The sequence below is a fragment of the Rhinolophus sinicus genome, chromosome 17, assembly GCF_057876585.1.
Source record: "Rhinolophus sinicus isolate RSI-liver-muscle chromosome 17, RSI-T2T, whole genome shotgun sequence".
NCBI classification, from domain to species: domain Eukaryota; kingdom Metazoa; phylum Chordata; class Mammalia; order Chiroptera; family Rhinolophidae; genus Rhinolophus; species Rhinolophus sinicus.
In genome coordinates, this window is record NC_142517.1 from 29909590 (window position 1) to 29932364 (window position 22775).

Consider the following 22775-nt stretch of genomic DNA (forward strand, 5'->3'; position numbering starts at 1 on the left):
TTTATAAAGAAAGGAACTGAGGCCTAGTGACTTCCTCAATAGCAAGGCTCAGCTTATCCAGCCCCAGTCCAATGTTCTTTATACCACAATACACTACTTTTTCATCTTAGGTCCACTGTTATATATCTCTTCAGATAATCTACTTTTCCTTCTTTTTATTTATTTTCAGAACATTATTTTTTTTGGTGAAGTTATATTCAAAGACTTCAACATTGGGAATAGAAAAATCTTCATTAAAAGGCAAATTACTGAATTGCTTTACTAAAGCACCATTTAAAAAGCCTAACTCTAGCTATGCTTTCTTCTAAATAGGTGTACATCTTTTACCCAACAAATGTTTACTGTCCACCTAATATGTGCCATAAACTGTTCTCAATGCTAAGGATACAGCAGGAAACAAAAGGACAAAATCACTGCCTTCGTGAAACCTACATTTTAGCGTAGAGACAATGAATAAAACTAAAATACATAGTATGATAATGATAAATACTAGAGAGAAAAATATAAAGTCAAGAAAGGGAATATTTAAGACCACCTTTAAGAAGATGGCAAGCAAGCCATGTGGATATCTGGCAGAAAGTATTCCAGGTAGAGGGATTAGCAAGTAAAAAGAGCCCAGACATAAAAGAAAAGCAAGGAGGGGCGGCCGGTTAGAGTTGTGCTGATAACACCAAGATGGCCGGTTTGGTCCCCGCAAGGGCCACTGTGAGCTGTGCCCTCCTTTAAAAAAAAAAAAATAATAATAAGGCAAGGAGTCTAGGGTGGCTGACATGCAGTGAACAAAGAGGAGTAAGAAATGGATGGCCACTGCAAGATTCTGGCATTTATTCTTAGTGACACAGAAAGCCACTGATGGGTGTTGAGCAAAGGAAACATATTCTGACTTAAAATAGACTCATTCCAGCTGCTGTGCTGGGAACACAAGATAACTGTAGTAAGCCAGGTAAGAGAGAATCGCTTGGACCAGAGTGATAGCCGCGATCATGAGATGTGGATTCTGGATATATTCTGAATGTAAACTAAGTTCACAGTTTTGCTGTGAACTTAAATCTGCTCTAAAAATCGTTTCTTTTAGAAAAGGATATGTACGGCATATTATTCATGTAAAAATCTTAAATGTATAAAACTATTATAGATGTGTTGCATCCAATCTTCAAAAATCTTGAAAAACTGAAGCTCTATCTACATGCATTAAACAACCCCATATTATCCCCTTTGCCCCAGCAATCATCAAGCTACTTTCTGTTTCTAAGAATTTCACTATTCTACGTACCTAATTTAAGCAGACTCATACACTATTTGCTTTCTTTGGCTTAGCATAATGTCCTTAATGCTAATCCATGTTGTAACATGTACCAGAATTTCCTTCCTACTTAAGTCAGAAGAACAACATTCCATTTTATGTATATACCACATTCTGTCCATTCACCCATCAAAGGACACTTGGGTTGCTTCCATTTTTTGCCTGTTGTAAATAATGCTGGTATGAACATAAGTGTACATATATCTCTGAGTCCCTTTTAATTCTTTTGGATATATACCCAGAAGTGGATCATATAGTAATGCTATTTTTAACTTTTTGAGGAACCACCATACTGTTTTCCATAGTGGCTGCACCATTTTACATTCTCACCAACAGTACACAAGTGTATCAATTTCTCCACCTCTTCAACAATACTTGTTATTTCACCTTATTTTTCTTTAGTAGTTAGCCTAATGGGTAGGAGGTGGTATCTTACTGTGGTTTTGATCTGCAATTCCTTAATGATTCATGATGTTAAGCATCTTCTCATATGCTTGTTGGCTATCTGTATATTTTCTTTGGAGAAATGTTTATTCTAATCCTTTGCCCATTTTTAAATAGGGCTGTTTGTTTTGTTGTTGAGTTGTAGGTGTTCTTTATATATTCTGGATATTAACTACATAGCAGATTTGCAAATATTTTCTCCCATTCCAGTGGTTGCCTTTTCACTATGTTGACTGGATCCTTTAACGTAGTTTTAAAGTTTGATGTAATCCAAATTTAATTTTTGTTACCTATGCCTTTGGTGTCATATCTAAGAAATCACTGTCAAATCCAATGTCATGAAACTTTTGTCCTGTTTTCTTCTAGGAATTTATTTATTTTTTGTCTTACATTTAGATCCTTGATCTATTTTGAGTTAATTATTATACATGGTGTTAGGTAAGGGTCCAACTTCATTCTTTTGCTTGTAGGTAACAAATTTTCCCAGCAACATTTAACCGTTGTTAAAAATCATTTGACCATATATGCAAGGGTTTATTTCTGGGCCCCTTATTCTATTCCATTGGTCTGTATGTCTGACTTTATGCCAGTACCACACTGTTTTGATTACTGTACCTTTGTAGAAAGTTTTAAAATCGGGAAGTGTGAGACCTCCAACTTTCTTCTTTTTCAAGACTGTTTTAACTATTCAAGGTCCCTTGAAATTCCGTATGAATTTTAGGATGGATTTTTCTATTTCTGCAAATAATTGTCGTAGGGATTTTGATGGGTATTGTATTATATCTGTAGATCACTTTGGGTAGCACTAACATTTAACAGTAAGTCTCTAATCCATTAACACAGGATGTCTTAAAATTTGTTTTCTTTTCAGTTTTCAGCGTAAAAGTCTTTCACTTTGTTGCTTAGGTTTACTCCAAAGTATTTTATTCCTTTGATACTATTGTAAACTGATTTGTTCCTCAATTTCCTTTTCAAGTTCTTTGTTAGTGCATGTTGACTTGATGTCCTGCAACTTTGCTGAATCATTTACTACTTCTAACAGTTTTTGTGTGTGTGTGTCGGGGAGGGGGGGATCTTTAGGGTTTTCCACATATAAGATCATGCCACTTGCAAACAGAGATAATTTTACTTCTTTTTTTCCCAATTGGATGCCTTTTATTTCTTTTTCTTGCCTAACTGCTCTGGTGAGGACTTTTAGTTGAACAGAACTGGTGAAAGCAGGCAGCCTTGTATTGTTCCTGATCTAACCTGAAAAGCTTTCAGTCTTTCACTCCTGAGTCTGATGTCTGCTGGGGCTTTTCATATTTGGTTTTTATTATGTTGAGGTAGTTTCCTTCTATTCTTAGTTTGTTGAGTGTTTTTATCATTAAAGGGTGAATTTTGTCAAATGCTTTTTCTGTATTAATTGAGATCAGGTGGTTTTGTCCTTTGTTGTTATTGTGGTACATTACATTAATTAATTTTCACATGTTGAACCACCCTAGCATTCCAGAAATAAATCCCACTTGGTCATGGTGTATAATCCTTTTACTATGCTGTTAAATTCAGTCTGCTAGTATTTTCTTGAGCATTTTTACAACACTATTCATCAGGGATATTGGTCTGCAGTTTTCTCGTGTAGTGTCTTTGTCTGGCTTTAGTACCAGGGTAATGCTGGCCTCATAGGATGAGTGTGGAAGTGTTCCCTTGTCTTCAGTTTTTTTGAAGATTGTGAGGGGGATTGGTGTTAACTCTAAATGTTTGGTAGAATTCAGCAGTGAAGGCATCTATCTGGTCCTGGGTTTTTCTTTGTTGGGAGATTGTTGATCATTGATTCAATCTCCTTACTAATTAGAGAGCTGTTCAGATTTTCCATGTCTTCATGATTCAGTCTTGGTAGGTTATGTGTTCTAGGAGTTTATCCATTTCGTCTAGATTATGTGATTTGTTAGTGTATAAATCATACATATCTTTTTGCAATACTCTTTTCTCTATAAAACACAAGTAAAAATATTATCTTTCATGAAAAAATGTCAAAATGCGAGTACAAAAACACTCTTAATTAAAGTTCAATGAAAGGAATAATCAATTATGAGTTGATGTGATGAAGGAAAACCTAACGGAAGCGTGGATGTTTAAGTTCAAGCTGGAAATAAGAAATGGCAAGGTAAAGGGAAGGCTAGAAAGTTTTTCTAGTAGGGGCCCAATAAAAGCAAAGATAGAAAAGCAGAACTGAATGGTAAAGGTGAGGTGGGTTCACTTGCTTGAAGTGGGAGAAGAATCTAAGGCGAAGTGATACAGATGGGGGAATTATAAACTAAAAAGGTAAGAATCAATCTTGTCAGGTAGCGGCATAGCCCATATTACTGCACTTCACAGACACTGCATTTTCATCAACATCAAGGCAAAACCCTTCACCAGCAAGAGTACAACTTGTTGAAGGCTCAGGTGATGTTTAGCATTTTTTTTTTTAGCAATGAAGTATTTCTTTTGCACCTTAGTGGTTCTCACCTGGGGTGATTTTCCCACTCAGGGGACACTTGGCAATTTCTGGAGACAATTTTGGTTGTTACAACTGGGTGTGTGTATGTGTGTGTGGGGAGGGGGGAGTGCTATTGGCATCTAATAGGCAGAGGCAAGGAATGCTACTAAATATCCTGCAACGTACAGTACAGCTTCCCAAAGAATTATCTGGTCCAAAATGTCAATAGTGCCATGGCTGAGAAACTGCTATAATTGACTATGAGCTATTCTCATGAGAACCCAAATTAAGTTCAAACATTAGAAAAAACATAAAAAGGAAAAGGAAACATTCCAAAAGATTAAAAGCAGTAAGATTATGGCATATTATTTTACTTTTTCCATTTTTCTAAAAAATTTCTACAATCACCATACCATTACCATTTCAAAAGAAAAAAATTAACTTAGAAAATTTGATTTACTCACTAATTGTAATCAGGGTACACTCTGATTTCTTTTTTTTAAAGTTTCATTTAACTCCCTCAAGTATTTACTTCAGTGCCACTAACATACACAAAATAAACAAGGTCCAGTCTCAGGGAACTTAGTCTGATGGGAGAAATTAACATCAAGTAAATACACTAACAAACTATGATCAGTGTTCTTAAGGAAAACAACAGGGGGTTTCAATTAGCTTGTTCAGGGATGGCTTAAGTAAATGATACTGAGGATTCAAAAGATGAGAAAATAACCAGACAGATGAAAGAAAGATGAAAGTAAAGGAGGGAGGGAGGGCATTGTGACAGTCAGAGCAGCATGTACGAAGGACCTGAAGAGGAGAGGGCTATCGATGTATTAGAGTTAGAGTAATTAAAAGAGGATGCGGGAAAGTATAGTAACTAAAGGAGATAATAAATTTAGAGAGAGGTAGGATTAATAGACAGGAACCAGATTTGGCAAAGCCCCCTGAAGGTCTCAGTAAGGAGTTTGAAAGCTAAATATGGCGGGAAGCTACTGAAGCAGAGAAGGGTGATTTAATTTACTTTCTTTTCAAAAAAAGAACCATGCTGGTTATTTTATGAATTAGAAAAGAGCAATATCAGAAATCAGGCAACCACTATGCAGATGAGATAATGAGGTAATAATGATTCCTCCAATTAACAGTGAGTAAAAAAGTTAACAGAAAAGAATGGAGTGACAGTAACTAAATAATGTAATACAACTTTGTCAAAGAGAAACTTCTCTTTCTAGGGATGCTGCTGCAGAGGTAGGCAAAGGATGTTCCTTATCATGTGACCCCCTACCCCCCCAAACCACAGCTGACTGGTGGTGAGGTTGAAGGGGAAACCCAATCCAGAAAAAGGCCCACAGTAAAAACAATCTATCATATTCCAGTTTGGGCTGACTGTATTAGCTCAATCAAATTCTCTCAGTAATTTAACACATAGACTAAGACAGTATTTAGAAAAATAAAACAGTAGCTAGTAACTGACAGAGCAGTACAGTGAAGATCCATGAATTCCAACCATGAGGACACACTCCTACCTGAAGTATCTTGTATAATGTTCCTTAATTGGTTCCTTAATTTTCTTAACACCCCACCCTCATTTGATCTAGTCTGAGTAAGGGTGTTCCTTGCATTCTTAAAAACTTCATCAAAGCAAGTACCCACTATGGTGAGATTTTAATTTTACAGAAATTGAAGCCAATATAATTATTAAGCTTTCCTAATGGCACACAGCTAATCAGATGCAATTCTAGGTCTTCAAAAAACCAAGTTTTCCCACAAATCTCAAGGGAAGAGTTATGGACACCAAACATTTAGGATGTCCTTTCCCTTCAAATTTGAGGTATATTTTTTATTGTAAATTTGAGTTTAGGAAAGAAAGGGACCCACTCCACTAGCTCACAGTGGTTGAATATTTCCACAGGGTTAGTTCAGAGAAGGGATCTGAGAAACTGACCTGTCAGAATGTAAACCCCATGAGAACAGGAATTTAGCCTATGTTATTCATTGCTTACAACAGAATCTCGGATACAGAAGCTGAACAAATGAATTCAATAAAGGGAAGGGTAGACAGAGAAGTCAGTAAAAAAGAGCTGCCAGGACCCTTTGGTAGTGGAAAGTTGTCACAGTCCCTACTTATTTCACTTAATTAAGCTTTGCAGGTTTCTTTTTTAAACATACAGTTATTGAGATATAATTCACACACCATATAATTCACCCATTTAAAATGTACAGTTCTGTCGTTTTTTAGTACATTCAAAAAGTTGTGCGTCAATCACCACTATCTAATTCCAGATGACTTTCTTCATCACACAAAGCCCCATACCCATTAACAGTCATTCTCCATTTCCCCCCTTGTCCTAGGCCTGGCAACCATTCACGTACTTGCCATCTCTGGATTTGCCTATCCTGGACATTACATATAAATGGAATTGTAAGAACACGTGATCTTTTGTAAGTGGCTCCTTTAGGGTAGCACAATGTTTTCAAGATTCATCCATGTTGTAGCAAGTGGCAGTACTTCATTCTTTTTTATGGCAGAACAACATTCCATTACGTAGATGTACTACAATTTGTATATCCATTCATCAGTTGCTGGCCATTTGGGTTGTTTCCATGTTTTGGCTGTTATGGATAAGGCTACTATGAACATTCATGTGCAAGTTTTGTGCAGAAATTTTCAACTCTCTTTTCAATTCTGTATGTAGGAGTTGAACTGCTGGGTCACATGTTCACTGTTAAACTTTTTGTGTTTATGTCAAAGTGTATTCCAAAGTGGCTGCACCATTTGACATTCCCATAGGTCATTATGAGGATTCTACTCTCTCCATATCCTCACCAACACTTTTACTGCGTCTCTTGGTTTACAGATATGCTGGCAGGTATGAAGTGGTACCTCATGGTTTTGAGCTACATTGAGCTACCCAATGATTAATGATGTTGATCATATTTTTATTTGTTTATTAGTCCTAAGTAAGCTTTTTCATCACTTAAAGACAATACTGTTTTAAAGCTGGAGAAAAGGGAAAAATTATGACATTAAGAGGAAAAATATGAATACTGTGAAATAAACTGTTTGAGAAAAAAAGCTGATCAACAATGAACTCAATTCTACAGATACATCGATCTGTAATACAATGGACATCTCCATATAATATTAAGAGGCGAAATAAGGAACCATTCTACATCTGTACTGGATGGTGGTGCTTTATAATTTTGCCTTCAAAAGGCTTTTTCTTCCTTTCTTCTTACTCTAAGAGACTCCTCATTCTTTTGGCAAACTTGGTTTAAGTGGAGGTACCACACCCCTCCCAATCTACAACACGTGTGTGTGCACACACAGACAGCCAGACACACAGCACATAACCTCGTGCTAGCCAATGACAGAACCAGATTCCTCTGCCCACAGTGATTAATTCAGGTATAAATAAGCATGCGATCAAATCTTGATCAATCAGACTCCTCCCTAGGCTTTCAGTAGTCCTCTCATAATTAATGCCAGCTGTGGTCCTGGACTGAGCAGGTTATAAGAGCCAGATTCTCCCAGTATATTTAAACTAATTCAAGCTGGCAGTTCTGTTGTCTAAAACGTAACACCATATATATATATATATATATATATATATATATATATATATATATATATATATATATATATATATATATATATATATATAAAGAGCTCTTTCAGCTTAAAGCTATCAGACCTAACTCTCCATATCAACATTCGGGAAAAAGAGTTTATGGTATCCTTAAAGCCACTATTCTAAAGAAAGCCAGAAAATACTGGGTTCATACTTACTAAAGAACCAAGAATGATATAACAATTATTTGAAAATCTTAAATACAAATCTTTGCTTGTGTTTCTGGGCTGGCAACAGCTGGGGAAAGTGGCTAACGAGGTGAAGGGTAAGTAGGCAGGATGAGTGGTAAACATGATCGGATCATTTAATGCACCAATTAGAGACTACTTGTAGGGCTTTCAGGATACAACTCCCATAACTAAACAAATTTATGTAACACCTACTTTAAGGAACCACAGACATGCTATAAAAACTAAAACAGTATTAAGAGTAGATACTGGGCAACTAAAGTTTACACTGAAGAACATGAAATTGAGATAGACATATTTTAATATTAGAAAGCAAATCATATTCTATCACCAAATTATGAAACACCACATTATCTTAAGACTTTTGTTCATAAAATCTTAATGAAATTCCAGGCTTGCCAAAATGCAACCATTATTGAAAATGCAATTTTTCAGTTGAATGTAAATTAAATTTAGGGTAAAAGTGACAGCTTATCAAATTTTGTTCTAATAGTAAATAAGCAGTAATAGAAAAAAGTTTAGCATTTGAAATAATCAAGCTAATCTTGTATTGCCAGCAAATGTCTATGACCTTAAGTTATTTTCATTATGGGTACTAAATAGCATGAATTAGAGCTATTTTCTAGTTAAATCTACAATCTTGTGGCAAAACAGTTATAAAGTCTACATAAAATATTTACTAACCTACTTAAAACACAGGATTAGAAAAATGAAGTCAGAAATTAGTAATTTTGAAACAATCTGGCTGAAGCACACAGGAGAAAGTAGGCTTTCACGTGAGTGCTAATGAAGGGAAAAGGCAGCCTTCCCCAATTCATGGGATGTGGTTTGATTATGGTGCACATTGGTACAAAAGGAATTGTCAAAAAACGTTATTCTGACAGGGAGCACAGGTGGTTACCTGGATGGAATGTATGATAAAGCAAGTTGGTAGAAATAAGAGTCTCCTTTCATTCTGTATGTGCTATATGCCAGGAACTGTTAAGCATTTAAATGGTTCAGAGATTAGGTTAACTAACTTCCACAACTATTAGATGGACGAACCAGGGTTCAAATTCAAAATGTGAGTCCGTAGTACTGTGGTAGTATAAAGCCTTTTAAGAGCCTTTATTAATTAAAAGTGACAGTCACTTTTAACAGAAGCAACAATACTAAACAAAGACAGTGGCTCTCAAAGAGTGGTCAGTGGGCCCCGTGGGGACACTGAGACCCTTTCAGAGAGGGTCGACAAGGTCAAAACCATTTCCATAATATTACTACTAATACTTTCTTACTGTGGTAACATTTTCATCGCAATACAACGTAGTGAGCAAAACTGGTGCTTTAGCATGAATCAAGGCACTGTCACTAAGCTGCATTAGGAGACATTGTGTTTCAATTAAAAAAAAAAAAAGCAAGTCACTTAAAGAAGGTCCTTGATGAAAAACCGGCCTTTTCTTCCTAAAACTTTGTCATAAAATAGGAATTACACATAAACCACTTTTGCAGCATACCCACTTCTGCAGTAGGATTACTGTCTCAAGGAAAAAGTATAATATTTGTGTGTTTGTGTGAGTTGTGAACTGCACTAGCCACTTTTTTCATGGAACATCATTTTTACTTGAAAGAATGACTGAGAGACAAATCATGGTATTCGGAAGTGTCTGGCAGATGTTTTCACAAAAATGAGCAAAGTGAGTTTATGGCTTCAAGGAAAAAAACACAGTATTTCCTGCTAATGATAAAATTTGAGCTTTCAAGTGAAAATAAGAATTTCAGAAAACTTGTACCCACCATTGTGAGCTTGACAGTTTCCCAATATTTAAGATTTTTCTCATGAACTATGTGGTGACACTAATTGTGAATTTTCACTGTATGTTAAAATGTGTCAGCATTTGGAAGATCTACATAACTCAGTGAGCTAATATTTTCCAAATGACCAATATATGATGTTACAAAATCAGGCATGGGTAAAAGATACATTTCAAGTACGGTACACACAGACCAATGAATTTCAATGTACCAGAGTATTTCCAAGTCCACTGATGCAGCTTCAGATCCCACTTTGTCACTAATCTTTAAGAAACAACTATCTGTGGAGTTATAGTATCAAAGAATAATTTCTACAATTATCTGAAAAGGCTATTAAAACATTCCTCCCCTTTTCAACTGCCTACGTGTGAAGTTGGATAGTCTTCATATACTTCAACCAAAACAGCATATCAAAAAAGATTGAATTCAGAATAGATAAGAATCCAGCCCTCTTTACTGGAGCCAAATATTAAAAAGACCTGAAAAAAAAAAAGGTAAACATGGCCATTTTTCTCCCCAAGTATTTTTGGTTTTAGAAAATAAGTCATTTTTCATTAGAAATTTATGTTTATATAAAATAGCTTTATTGTTATTTTAATGAGTTAATATTTTAAAAAGTCTTAGTTTTAAATTTCTGAAATGGTAAATATCGGTAGAAACCCACAAACCACGCTCTTTGAGGGTCCTTAATTTTTAACAGCATCAACAGGCCTTGAGTCCCAAAGCTTTGAAAACTTCTGAGTTAAGGCCAATACAAGCATGTATATAGTGTTGTCCTTATTTTGTAGGTGCAATATAAATATTCTCATATTAACTGTAGAAAAGGGGAGTCTTCCCCAGCCCTGTCTTTCAGTAAACCTAAGTGGAAAGTATAGTACATGGAGTTTAAAGCCCACAAATGAAAATTTCTAAAAAATCTAAGGAAAGGAAAAAGAAAACGGAAACACTGAGTACCCATTACCCTATGGACTGTGCTAGGTGCTTTTACATATAACCTTTTAGTCGACTTTGAGATCTGTATTAAGGCTGAGAGAAGTTAAAGGAAAGTAGTATGAAACAATATATACAGTATAGACTTTACTTTGACACACCTGAGTTAAAATCATTCCCTTGAATGTTATGCTATTAAGTCCCTTAACTCGGGAGTTTTTCTTCTGTAAGAAGAAAATGAGAATACAATTAAAAGCACATACAGGAGGTACTCAAAAAGTTAGTTCCCTTCAACCCTACTTCTCCTCTGTTCCAAAATTAAACCAGTGAGTACCAAAATCATCATTTGAGATTAGATTTGACAACAAGCTCTCATTGATTATAGGCCTTCCGTAGACGAATGCTGCTCCAGTAAACATTTAAAAATATTTTAAGGACCCACAACCACTATCAGGTATTAGGGATCGATGTTTAAAAACCACCTACACATTTCTTCTAAAGTAGTTTCATTCTTTTAAAGCTAAATCACTCCTACAACTCTTCCCAATCTTATATATTCATTTGACTATGGAAAACAAAGACATCTTGATATCTCTAAGAAAATTACCAAAGAAGCAATTCTGAATTTGGTTATCTTGTAAACCAGGAAAACTGGCCAGAAGCACAAAAACTGTTAATTCCCAACTATATTTCTATCAGATATTTCATATGGTCACATGCTTGGACTATTATATGAAAAATTAGACAGCAGTTATTTTAAGTATAGTAAATATGTTCCAAGATTTGTGATGAGAGAGGTCAGTCTCTAAAAGTTAACAAGACTTAATAGCTTAACAATGCTTTTTACTCTGTACAGTTTAACAAACCACCAAAGCCATTTCTAAGCAACAAAAAAGCTGATCACTTTTAACAGCTGATCAATTTAACTCTTGCCAACAAAGCAACTTTTTTTTTTCTAAAGTTCAAGCTGAGTTGATATTTTGTGTTGTGTGGACAATAACAAGTTTCCATTTATGTAGTATTTTAATATTCTTTTATTTTCAGGGTAAGTTTTTTTTTGCTTAAAAGATGTGTTTATATAAGATCTAATTACTCGTCTAACATAACTTACGTTCTATTCAAACCTGGATACTCTCAGAACTTTTATAAATATTATGCAGGTTTATTAGAAAGCCTACTAAAAAATTTCCCCTCTACTTTTAAAACATAAACTAGATGAGCTTTATTTGCTTTATTCTGACAAATTGTTTTATTTGAAGTTTGGTCACTTCCTTTTCCTGTGCTGCATTGTGTGCACCCTCTTTACGGTTACTATTTTCAGACTAATAATGATGATCCTCTACCACACTGCATGAAAGACCAAGCACTAAGTATCATCTGATACTTCCTGTAAATTATTTTAAATGGATACCAACATATGCCTTCTTTGATGCTTTTGTCTTTCAAGAAGTTAGCATGACCACATTTTGGAATAGCCAGAATGGTAGAATGAAAGATAGGAATTAATATAAGATTGGAAGCCATGAATCAGTTTTAGCAGTTAGAAATTATGACTTCAGAAGGATCAATAATTCCCTGTGCCTAAACTGCCCTTCAATGAGCAATGATATATCACTACATTAAAAACTTTCCCCATTAAAAAAAAATTTCCCCATTAAATTGTAAGTTCAATTTAAGTTACATACGAACAAAGAAAAACAAACAGCCAATTGCAAACAGGAGTAAAAGAAAAAGTTACACTGAATCCTATTAAATCTCTTTCCTCCCCCAAGCAGAAAAGTGGATGGTGATAAAACACTCAGAGAATTGCTAGGCAGCTTCCTAACATTAACCTATTAATCTACACAACACTCATGAAGCAGATGTCAAGTACCTCTAGTTTTAACAGAGGAAAAAGGCGTAAATCTGATTCTCCCAAGGTCACCAAGTTAGAGATCATATTAAATTAAATTCTAGGACTTTGTACTCTTCATAATTTCGAATCAAATAATGTTAGATCAAATGAAAAAATGCTCCCTCTATATGCTATCCTCTGTATCTGTGCTGTCTAGTAAGTAGCCACTAGTCACCTGTAGTTATTAAGTACATGAAATGTAGCTAGTCCGAATTGAAATATGCAAACCAGATTTTTAAGACATAGTATGAAAAGAATATAAAACATTACATTAATTTTTTACATTGATTACATGTTGCAATTTTGGAAATAATGGATTAGCTAAAATTCATTAGAAAGCACCAGTCCATACATCTTTCCAAAGACCTCCAAATCAAACAGATGTCATCACAACCAAATAAAAAAGCAGTATTTTCTTAGAATTTGTTGTAGTACAACATAGTAACCATATTTGGGAGTAGGGGGGAGAATGGGCATAATAAGTGTCTTGAGGGACATAGATATATATGCAATTAATACCAAAATAGGTTATTTTAGTGTTCTCTAAGGATAATAAAAGATGTTTCCATCTCATTACAGGCATGTGAGACTTTGAGTAAGTCACAAGTCAGGAGAAAGTATGACTTTCCATTAGCGTCACCTGTCATTTGCTTCTGTGGAAAAGTGAAAATATTTTTATTCCTAATGTACACAAAGGATTATCAAAGTGGGCCGAGAATGCTCATAAGGCTCTATGAACTTCTCAAAAAAAACCCAAAAAAACAACAACACCTGCCTAATGTATATTTATACTTATTCTTTAAAATCACATATCATAATATTGTTCTAATATAAAGTCAGCACTTAATCTTATTTTGACTAAAGTAAGAGATACACAGGAAAGAGGAACATTCAATTTAAAAAATAAGGATCACTTTAGAAAACAGTTTGGCAATCCCACAAATGGATACACATAAAGTTACCACGTGACCCAGTAATTCCACTCTTAGGTATACAACCAAAGAGAAATGAAAACATAGACACATGCAAAAATGTGTATATGAATGTTCCTCGCAGCACTGCGCATAATAGCTAAAAGGCGGAAACGATGCAAATATTTATCAACTGATGAATGGATAAACAAAATGTGGGACAGCCATACAGTGGATTATTATTCAGCCATAAAAAGGAATGGAGGCCTAATCCAATCTTCTTACATGTGTGAACCTTAAAAAACATGATGCTACCTAAAAGAAATCAGTCATGAAAGGTCACATATTGTATAACTCCAGTTATATGAAATGTCCACAATGGGCAAATCTAAACAAAGAGTGTTTAGGAAATGGAGAGTGACTGCTAATGAGTTTGGGTTTCTTTTCAGGATAATGCAAATGTTCTAAGATTGACTGTACTGATGGCTGCACAACTGTGTGAAAATATCAAAAGCCATTTTAAGCGGCTGAATTATATGGTATGAAAATTACATCTTAATGAAGCTATTTTAAAAAATGTAGCTAGAAATGGAGGAGGTAAAGGATTGGAAGGATTTGTCAAGCACCTAGTTGCTACTTTTCTGGATGTTGTAACTTTGTGGTACTTATGCTTTTAAGTTTCATCATTTGTGATTTTTTCCTCATTTTAAATATTCATATTAGTAAAAATTTTTTTGTCACATCATTACACAACTAGGTAAATTTACAGAAAATCATAAATTGTACATTTAAATGGTGATTTCTAAGGCATGTGAGTTATCTCAACAAAGATGTTAAATTTTTTTCATTAAAAAAAGAGGGTATCACAAGGTTAATGCCTCATATTAACCTTAAAACAGTCTGAGAGTTAACAGCCCAGTCCCAGTCACTTAATAGTCTCTCAAAACTATGAAACCCACTAAGACAGCACCAACTACCTTAGAGATTAAATGGCTTTGTGGGCTGCCCCTAAAATATTACTATCTCAGTCAAGCAAATGCTCAAAGTTCAGAAACAGGTGATGGGAATTTGAAGATCTCAGTATAAAAAAGCACAGAACATAAAAAATACGACTTGACCACTTTCTCTTAAAAGCTAAACTCTTGATTCAGATGCAAAATAGATTAAAAACAACCCTATTTACCTACACTCTTAAAAGTGAAGGGAAGAAGTCTTCCATCAAAAAATCTGTGGAGTGTGTGTGTGTTTACCCACACACCTTATGTAGCCTAAGCACCTCCGGAGCAGCTGTATATAAGGTAATGAAGGTTTTTTCCACCCGTTTAAAACAAAACGCGATGGTGCCATTCCATAGCCCACCCCATCCCCCACTACCACCACCAGCAGGTGGAGGGAAAGGATACTGTAGACTAGAGGATGACAGCTTTGTATAACCCTTTGGACTTTATATGTAAGAATGCAGCTGGTGGTCTCTCAGAAGGGGGTAAAGAGATTTGTGAACAAGCTGAAATAAGGGGCATCCTTTGCCTGGAAGAGGGCACACCGTGAGCCACATCTCGAATCAGCTATATCCACAGTAAAACACAGGCCGCAGGAAGGCACTGTTAGCATCACCAGGATGGCCTCTCACGCCGGGGGTGTTTTTTTCAACGGAGAAGTTGACTCCTGTAGTTTGGATATTGGGGGGAGGCAGGGTAAAGTGGGAGTCGGGAAGACCAGAAAAAATGCCTTTAAGTAGAGACGCCTGGGGCCTCGCTAAGGAAGTTCCGAGCCCCACTCGGTCGCCGCACGCTCGCCCCTCCCCACCTCCCACCGCACTCCCCGCGGCGCCAGACGCCGGTGCCGGAGCGACGGCCGGCACCGCCGCCGCGGCCGGGGTAGGGGCCGCAGCGAGGCCGGGCAGCGCCGCAGACACACGCTTCCTCCGCACTCGCCGCGCCCGGCCTCTCCGCCGCGCGGCCCAGCCCCTCGCACCCGCGCCGGACCGGCTCCGCAGAGCAGGCCTAGGCCGCGCTGGCCGTACCCCGGAACCTCGCTCTCCGGCGGAGGCGGACCAGGCCCGACACAAACTTCCCCGAGCATTAGCTGAGGCGTCACGGACGGGCCGGCCCCCAGCGCCATTCCCCCGCGGCCCGGCGGCGGCTCCCGCCCCTACTCCCCACACTCGAAGTCCCGGCGGAGATCCGCCCGAGGTTCACGGTCCCCCGGCCCTCCAGCGCCCGCGAGTTTACCTCCAAGTCGCGGCCTTTGTTCTTGAAATTCTTGAGCCGTTGGTTGTCCAGTTTCTCGTTGTCCGCCATGGCCGGGCCGGTGATTCCTTCCCCCGCCCGGGCCCCGCGGGATCCGCCCCAACCACCACGCCGCACCGACACTCCCAGGAACCGGGCCGCCGCCTGAGCTGCTGTGCTCGCCGCGCCGCCGCTTCCTGCCTCCTCTCACCTGCCTCTGCCGCAGCCTTCTCCTCTCCCCGCCCGTCCCACCCCCCGCCCTAACCCGAGCGCGACGGCAGCTCCAGCAAAGACAACCGCGGGGCCGGGCGGCGACAACAGCGGCGGAATGTGCTGCCGGCTAAGAGGGGGAGGCAGCCTCGGTCTGAGGGCCCCGGCGCCGTGGCCACGCCCACCGCCGCCAGCCCAGCTCGCCGATTGGCCAACCAAGCTCAACCAATCAAAAAGGATGATGGAGAGCGGGGGCGGAAGAGCGAACGAAAAGGGAAAGCAAGCTACGCGGGGAGGAAGGGGTTAGAGACCCGGAAGGCTGGGAGGGGTGGGCCGCGGCGGAGACGGAGCAGGGCCGGGAGGGACCACGTGCCTCCGGAGCTAGGGGGAGGAAGCGAAAGAGAATTAGATTTGAGGGGAGGTGGGAAGGGGAAAGAGAAGGCAGGGAACGACTTGGTTTACTCCAGTTGTAGGGCCCGCACCAGACATCTGGGGTCGTGGATGGAAGCCTAAACTGCGTTCTTTTCTTCTCAAGTGCGCCCTCTCCCCCCAGGGCATTACTTGGGCGCTCCGCTGTCTTTGCTAAAGGAAGTGGGAGCTGCGCCTCGGCTCCATCCCGGGTCGGGACACCCCCTTTTGCCCACCTAGCTCTGTTTCCACGGCGGAGAGTCCCTGCCGTCCGACGGCCGGGCCCTGGGGCCTGGACTGTCTGGGGTGACGCGTTCCGGAGGCGCAGCGGAAAGCGGGAGGGAACCGTGGGTGGAAAAGGAAAAGGACGCATTAGACAAATCTGATTCAACCCTTCTGACCAAGTCCCCGCAACAGGTAGGAACTTGGGAAGCGCTGAGGATCTTGTGAAGATAGCACCTCCTAGGTGTTTCGTCCTAGAAAGTTCAAGAAGCTGCTTGGCCACAAAGTCCTAAGTTCTGTAAGGCGGGGACCGTGGCACCTGACAGTAAAGTAGTCGTTTTGTAACTCTGTTGAGAATGGAAATGAATTCCAAGGATAAACATCTTTACCAGAAATACTATTGCCAGAGGCAGAAATAAGACCAGCTACAAAAGAACGTATTCAGATATTTCAGAAAAAGGGAGAAGGAAATTGTTTAAAAGTATATTTAATAGCACCTCAAATGTGCAGGGAAAACATGAAGTAGTCAGCAGCAACTGAGGTCTGAAAGAGTGTGTGTGTGTGTGTGTGTGTGTGTGTGTGTGTGTGTGTAGAAGCTTTGGATGTGTTTAAATTTGGTGAGGTAGGGGAAGAAGTCCCTGATTCAAACTCCTTTGAGAACTTTTACTCCTCTCCTTCCCTCCCACTTCCTTACTGGTATATTTTTGACTAGAACAATATGCAGAGATAAAACGTTTAAAATGGGAATAATACCTTTAAAGTCCTCAATATTTTGTATACTTTGAGCTGCCTAGGCAAACCAAAGCTGTACCTGGAAATAATACATGCTGAAGGTTAACTTAAATGTAAATTCAGTGTCGATTTTAAATTTAAATGATGTTCATTATAAATCTTTATAACCCAAAGAATCATTTAATTGAAATAACATTGCACACTAGTGCACTGATTTTTTTCCAAATGTGTTTAGGATAAGAAAATTCAGTTGAAAATCTGGAATACATTTGTTTTTCCGTCAACATGGATTTTTGTCATGAGCAGAATTCAAGACAACAAATTACTGGTGAATTTCCACCCTATAATGCACGTATAGATGAATATTTTGTACTTTTTGGAATAAATTCCGTGGTAGCTCTCTTGATAAAGGTTATGAAATTATCTACCATTGTATGTCTTCATGTCTCCCAGCTACAACTGATTGTCTCTGCTGCTTAAACAACTGGAGGTTCTCTGCAGAATACTCCTAAAAGAAGGGTGTGATCATAGTTACTCATTGAGAAAGATGCAATACAAACAGGAAATAACCACAGCTTGTAATTTCAGTCTTGTCTTTATTTGTTTAATGTCTGTCTGTCTTCCTTTCTAGACAATAAGCTCTCTGAAGTCAAGGACCATGTTTCTTTCATTCTCTACATACCCAGCAAGTAGTACCTGGAACGTTATCAGCTCTCAGTGACTATTTGACAAATACAGGACCTGAATCCAAGCTACTTTGGGTGCATATTCCATAAGTTTAAAAACAAGCTAACACTTCTTGATTAAAAATGTGGATTGAGTTATTGTTTCTAATTTACATTGGGCTCCTTCTAAAAATTCTTAATTTGGTATCATGTTCATTCCAGGATTAAGATTCAGGGAATAGATCAGACATAGGTTTCAGGGCAAACCCCCCTACATGTTTAAAAGTAGTTGGAACACACTTGCTAAAATGAACAATTTCCTTAATTATAATGTGTAGGCAGTCTGTTTGTTGGCCTAAATGTTTCATTTGAAATGATCACTGTCCATCGCCATCCAGTTTACATGTTTAGTATCTGTGCTCCCAGTTGTTCCCAGATAGGAGATAAATAATTTATCAGAGGGGAAAAGCAGTTGGTAATAGCTCTAAATGCAGATTGGTAATCTAATTGGCAATATATGGTAGCTCTAGCTGTAATTAGGAGATTTAATAAATTTAACTTGCTGAACTAAGAAAGTAGTAAAATGCAGACATCAATACCATCAATAGTCTATTTTAACATAGACTATTTAACAAATTTTTTTTTGTGTTGAAATATAGTTATGAAATATAGTTATAACCAAACACTATAAAACCTATACAGGCATACCTCGGAGATATTGTGGACTTGGTTCCAGACCACTGTAGTGAAGCCAATCGCAATAAAGAAAGTCGTAATCTTTTTTCTGGTAGAGTGTCTTGCCTTCAATTTGTAAAAAATGCAACACCTATGAAGCAAAATAAAGTGAAACGCGATAAAAGGAGGTATGCTTATATATGAGACCTGTTTTCAAAGAGGATATTCAATGTCAGGTAACTTAATATCCTGCCTTGTTAGTACTTCAGTATAGGAAAAGTCTAAAGTATTATGGAGATAATTGCTTTCAATGTGTCATGAAATTCTCTTAGGGTCACTTTCTGAATAAAGAAACTTTCTCTGTTCTGCAAGAGAGATTTGTGAGGATTTGTGAAGCTTTACACGGGGTTTTAGTTGATCAAATGTAATTTCAAAAAGAATTATAATTGATAATTATTTCATTTAAGCAGTTTAGAGTATTCTCATGATACATTAAATCGAAGATTGTGGAATCCCTCTTTAAACTATGAATCATATAGTTTCTGTTACTGTTTGGGGAATTCTGTGTGATTTCTTGAGCAAAACTCTAGGTATTATTTGCTGAAACAAGCAATTTTACATGTTGCTAAATCCTAACTAAAATGTAATTTGTGTTTTTTATAACTGGTTCTTTTTTTTTAAAGAGAAAAACATTGCACCTTTAGTACTACAGTGAACCTTAATTTTCTTAGGAAATTATAGTTGATCAGGTATTGGGGGATTTCATTTATTCCTCTTTATTGAGAAAACGTTTCTGACTTACAACTTGAGGAGCCTGGAAAAAACTATTTTGACTGAAGTCCCTGAATGGCAAAAGATGATGATTTAAAAGGCTAGCTGTTAATATGAATTTGATGGAGAGAAATGAGCCACTTGGTTTTTCTTTAACGTAGTTTTTTTAAGCTTAGTTTTAACTAATTAATTGGAGAAAAACTTATAATTCATGTGTATACATCACTGATTATTGGTTTATATCTATTTATATTGCTGTGAGGCAAACATGCATAGATTTCCTAAAGCTTTTTTCACTTGCTTTTTATTTGGGCCTAAACTATTGGAAAATGAAAGAATATGTACTCTTCGTTTTTAATTTTTAAAATATAAATACCACAGAAGGAGCAACTTAAGAGGCCAAGTAGTCAAGGAGACTGATCATATGACTTAGAGCAGTGTACTCAAACAGAGAGTTCCCCCAGAACTAGATGTTAATAAGTGTTCCTTAAAAAAAAAAGTTTCCTTGGTCTAACAATTTGAGGAACTGGGGGGTGGGGAAGTAGTGGGAACTTTGAGACTGTTAAGTATAATAGAACACTATTTGGAACCTTGAAATCAGTGAGCCTGGAAAGATCACTATGCTACCTCAATTAAATTCTGTGTTAATGGCATCAACCAAGAATAGTGACTTACAAATGGGTAGTATGTCAAAAGTTTGTTTACAGGTTAGTTCTTTGAAATATGTGCACAAGAACTTGGTCATAACTAGTGGCTAGATGTTTCACGTTAGACCTTATTTAATCTATAAGGTACTTAGAAGAATGTCATAGAACCTAGTTACAATATGTGGCAATATTTCTATGAGGAAAATATTTGGATTTACAACTTTGGTCAGGAGGAGCACATCCATTGTCTTTGTTACTATTTGTATTTCTAGTATGTAGCAGATAACCAGGAATTGGGTTAGGTGATGAAGTTACAAAGATTACATTGTTCCTTACACTTAGAATTCCATGGCCAGTTCATACTTTACCTATTATAAACAGATAATAATTATTGAGCAATTATGTGATAGGCAATCTTCTAAGCAATTGATATATATTAACTCATTGAATCCTCACAACAATTATATTATTACTGACTTAACAGATGAGAAATTTGAAGCACAGAGAGATTTAGTAAATTGCCCAAAATCACACAGTAAACAGAGCTGGTGTTTGAACTGGGCCTGACACCGGAGCCAGTACTCCTGATTACCTTGTAGGTACATAAACTTCAGTTTTCATAGTAACCTTTCAAGGTAGTTATTATGATTTCCATTTTCTATGTGAGGAACCTGAGGTTCAAAGAGGAAAAGCAACTTGCTCAAAACCTTACACAATTAATATGTGCTGGAGCCCCAATTTGATTCCAGATCTGACTAGCTGCCAAACCTCCACCATTTCTAGTTGACCATTGCTATGGGCCCCATTGTTTGTGTCCCCCCACCCCAAATTCATATGTTGAAACCTCACACCCAATATGATGGTGTTTGGAGGTGGGGCCTTTGGGAGGTAATTAGGTCATGAAGGTGGAGCCCTCATGAATGGGATCTGTACCCTTACAAAAGAGGCCCTAGAGAGCTCCCTCATCCTTTTTCCAAATGAAGTTACAGTGAGAAAATGGCAGTCTATGAGGAAGTGAGTGCTTCCAGGCACTAAATCAGCTTTGATCTTAAACTTCCCAGCCTGTAGAACTATGAGAAATAAATTTCTGTTGTTTATAAGCTACCCAGTTTATGGTATTTTTTTAATGGTATTTTGTTATAGCAGCCTGAACAGACAAAACACTCGTGTTGTCTCCCTGGCCTAGACAACAGCTGAACCTCAGTGATACTGTGATTTATATAAAGAAATAGACATTTGGTCTTCCTCCACTGTTTCTGGTACCCCTAAAAGCCTTTGTAATTTCCTGAGTTATAAGGGCATCTTTCTTTTTCACCTTCTGAAATAGTTCCAGAATGAAATTGGGTGTCCTTTGTTATTCATAATAAACCCCTTTCAACTACATCTGAGTTTATGTTAATGTGATGACTTTTGGAAAGTCCCTAAGGATAGGGGGGCTGGTTGCCAGGGAAGTAACTATGTAATTAGAGGGTTAGAACTTTCAGCCCTACCCCCACTCTGACATCTGGGGAAGGGAAAGGAATTGGAGGTTGAATCAATGGCCAATGATTTAATCAATCATTCCTTCATAATGAAGCCTCCATAAAAACCCAAAAAGGACAGGTTTGGAGAGCTTCCGTTTAGTGGACACGTGGAGGTGCTGAGTGTGGTGAGCCTGAGTAGGACATGGGACTTCAATGCCCCCTTTCTCCATTACCTTGCCCCATGCATCTCTTCTATCTGGCTATTTCTGGGTTATTATCCTTTCATAATAAACCCGTAATCCAGTGAGTAAACTTTTCCCAAGTTCTGTGAGCTGGTTGAGCAGATTAATTGAACCCAAGGAATTGAACCTCCAATTTACAGTTGGTCAGTCAAAAGCACAGGTGACAACCTGAACTTGTGATTGATATCTGAAGTGGGGTGAGGAGCCCTCAACCTGTGGGATCGGACGCTCTCTCCTGTAGTATCAAAGCTGAGTTAAATTGTAGGACAGCTAGTTGGTGGGTGCAGAATTGTTTGGTGTGGGGAAAAAACTACAGTACACACCTGGTGATCAGAAGTGAGAGTAGTGCTGTGAACAGACAGAAAACAGAAGAGTATTTCTTCCTTCCTAAACAGGCTCTAAAGACGTGCAGTTCTGCAATGTCTGAGGCAGTAGTTCTCAACTTAAGAGTGCATTAGAACCGCCTGCAAGACTGAACTACCCAAACTGGTGGGCTCCATTCCCCAAATTTCTGATTTAGTAAGTCTGGGATATCATCTGAAGATTTGAATTTCTAACAAGTGCTCACTTGATGTTGATGGTACTGGTTCCTGCAACATTAAGAACTACTAGATCTGATCTCTTAGAAGATGGTTGCAGCCTAAGGTAAGGACAGAGCTAAAATAAAGATAATTAGGCATCACAGTGATACACGGTGATATGTCATGCAAAATTTCAAAGTACTGCAAATTAAAATAATGCTTATATAGCTCTTACTCAAAAAAAAAATGTACCAAATAATATATACTTCAAGGACAGAATTTGCAGGTCAGTAATATCCAATTCCATTTTACTTTCTGAATAGATTTATTTTTGCAATATTTTCCTGGGTCCCTTTCTGCCTCTAGTATTTTCTTGAGTTTTTTTAAGTACCATTTTCTTAATGACATTCTCCTAAAAGACTGGCTCCATTCTGTGAAGT

General features: G+C 37.9%; 1 protein-coding gene and 2 long non-coding RNA genes across 4 annotated transcripts in view; 1 reads left to right on the forward strand and 2 right to left on the reverse strand.

The window, feature by feature from the left end:
* Positions 1-16140, reverse strand: part of KPNA4 (karyopherin subunit alpha 4) — a 53843-nt gene extending 37703 nt beyond the window's left edge. Inside the window, exons 1-2 of one of the 2 annotated variants that reach the window (XM_074327200.2) lie at positions 15783-16118; positions 15079-15216 (exon numbers count right to left, since the gene is read on the reverse strand). In XM_074327200.2, coding sequence (XP_074183301.1) covers positions 15079-15162 — 84 coding nt within the window. In that variant the 5' untranslated portion in view covers positions 15163-15216; positions 15783-16118. Of the gene's footprint in view, positions 1-15078; positions 15217-15782 lie in introns of both variants that reach the window. The other variant, XM_019731942.3, reaches the window with a different exon arrangement.
* Positions 16141-16324: 184 nt separating this feature from the next.
* LOC141570526 (uncharacterized) lies at positions 16325-18189 on the forward strand. Its single transcript, XR_012494596.2, has 2 exons — positions 16325-16814; positions 17983-18189. It is a non-coding gene; the product is annotated as an uncharacterized LOC141570526 (long non-coding RNA).
* Positions 18190-18724: 535 nt separating this feature from the next.
* LOC109447520 (uncharacterized) overlaps positions 18725-22775 on the reverse strand; it is an 83317-nt gene continuing 79266 nt past the window's right edge. Inside the window, exon 4 of the long non-coding RNA XR_016019801.1 lies at positions 18725-18842. This is a non-coding gene — a long non-coding RNA (uncharacterized LOC109447520). The remainder of the gene's footprint in view (positions 18843-22775) is intronic.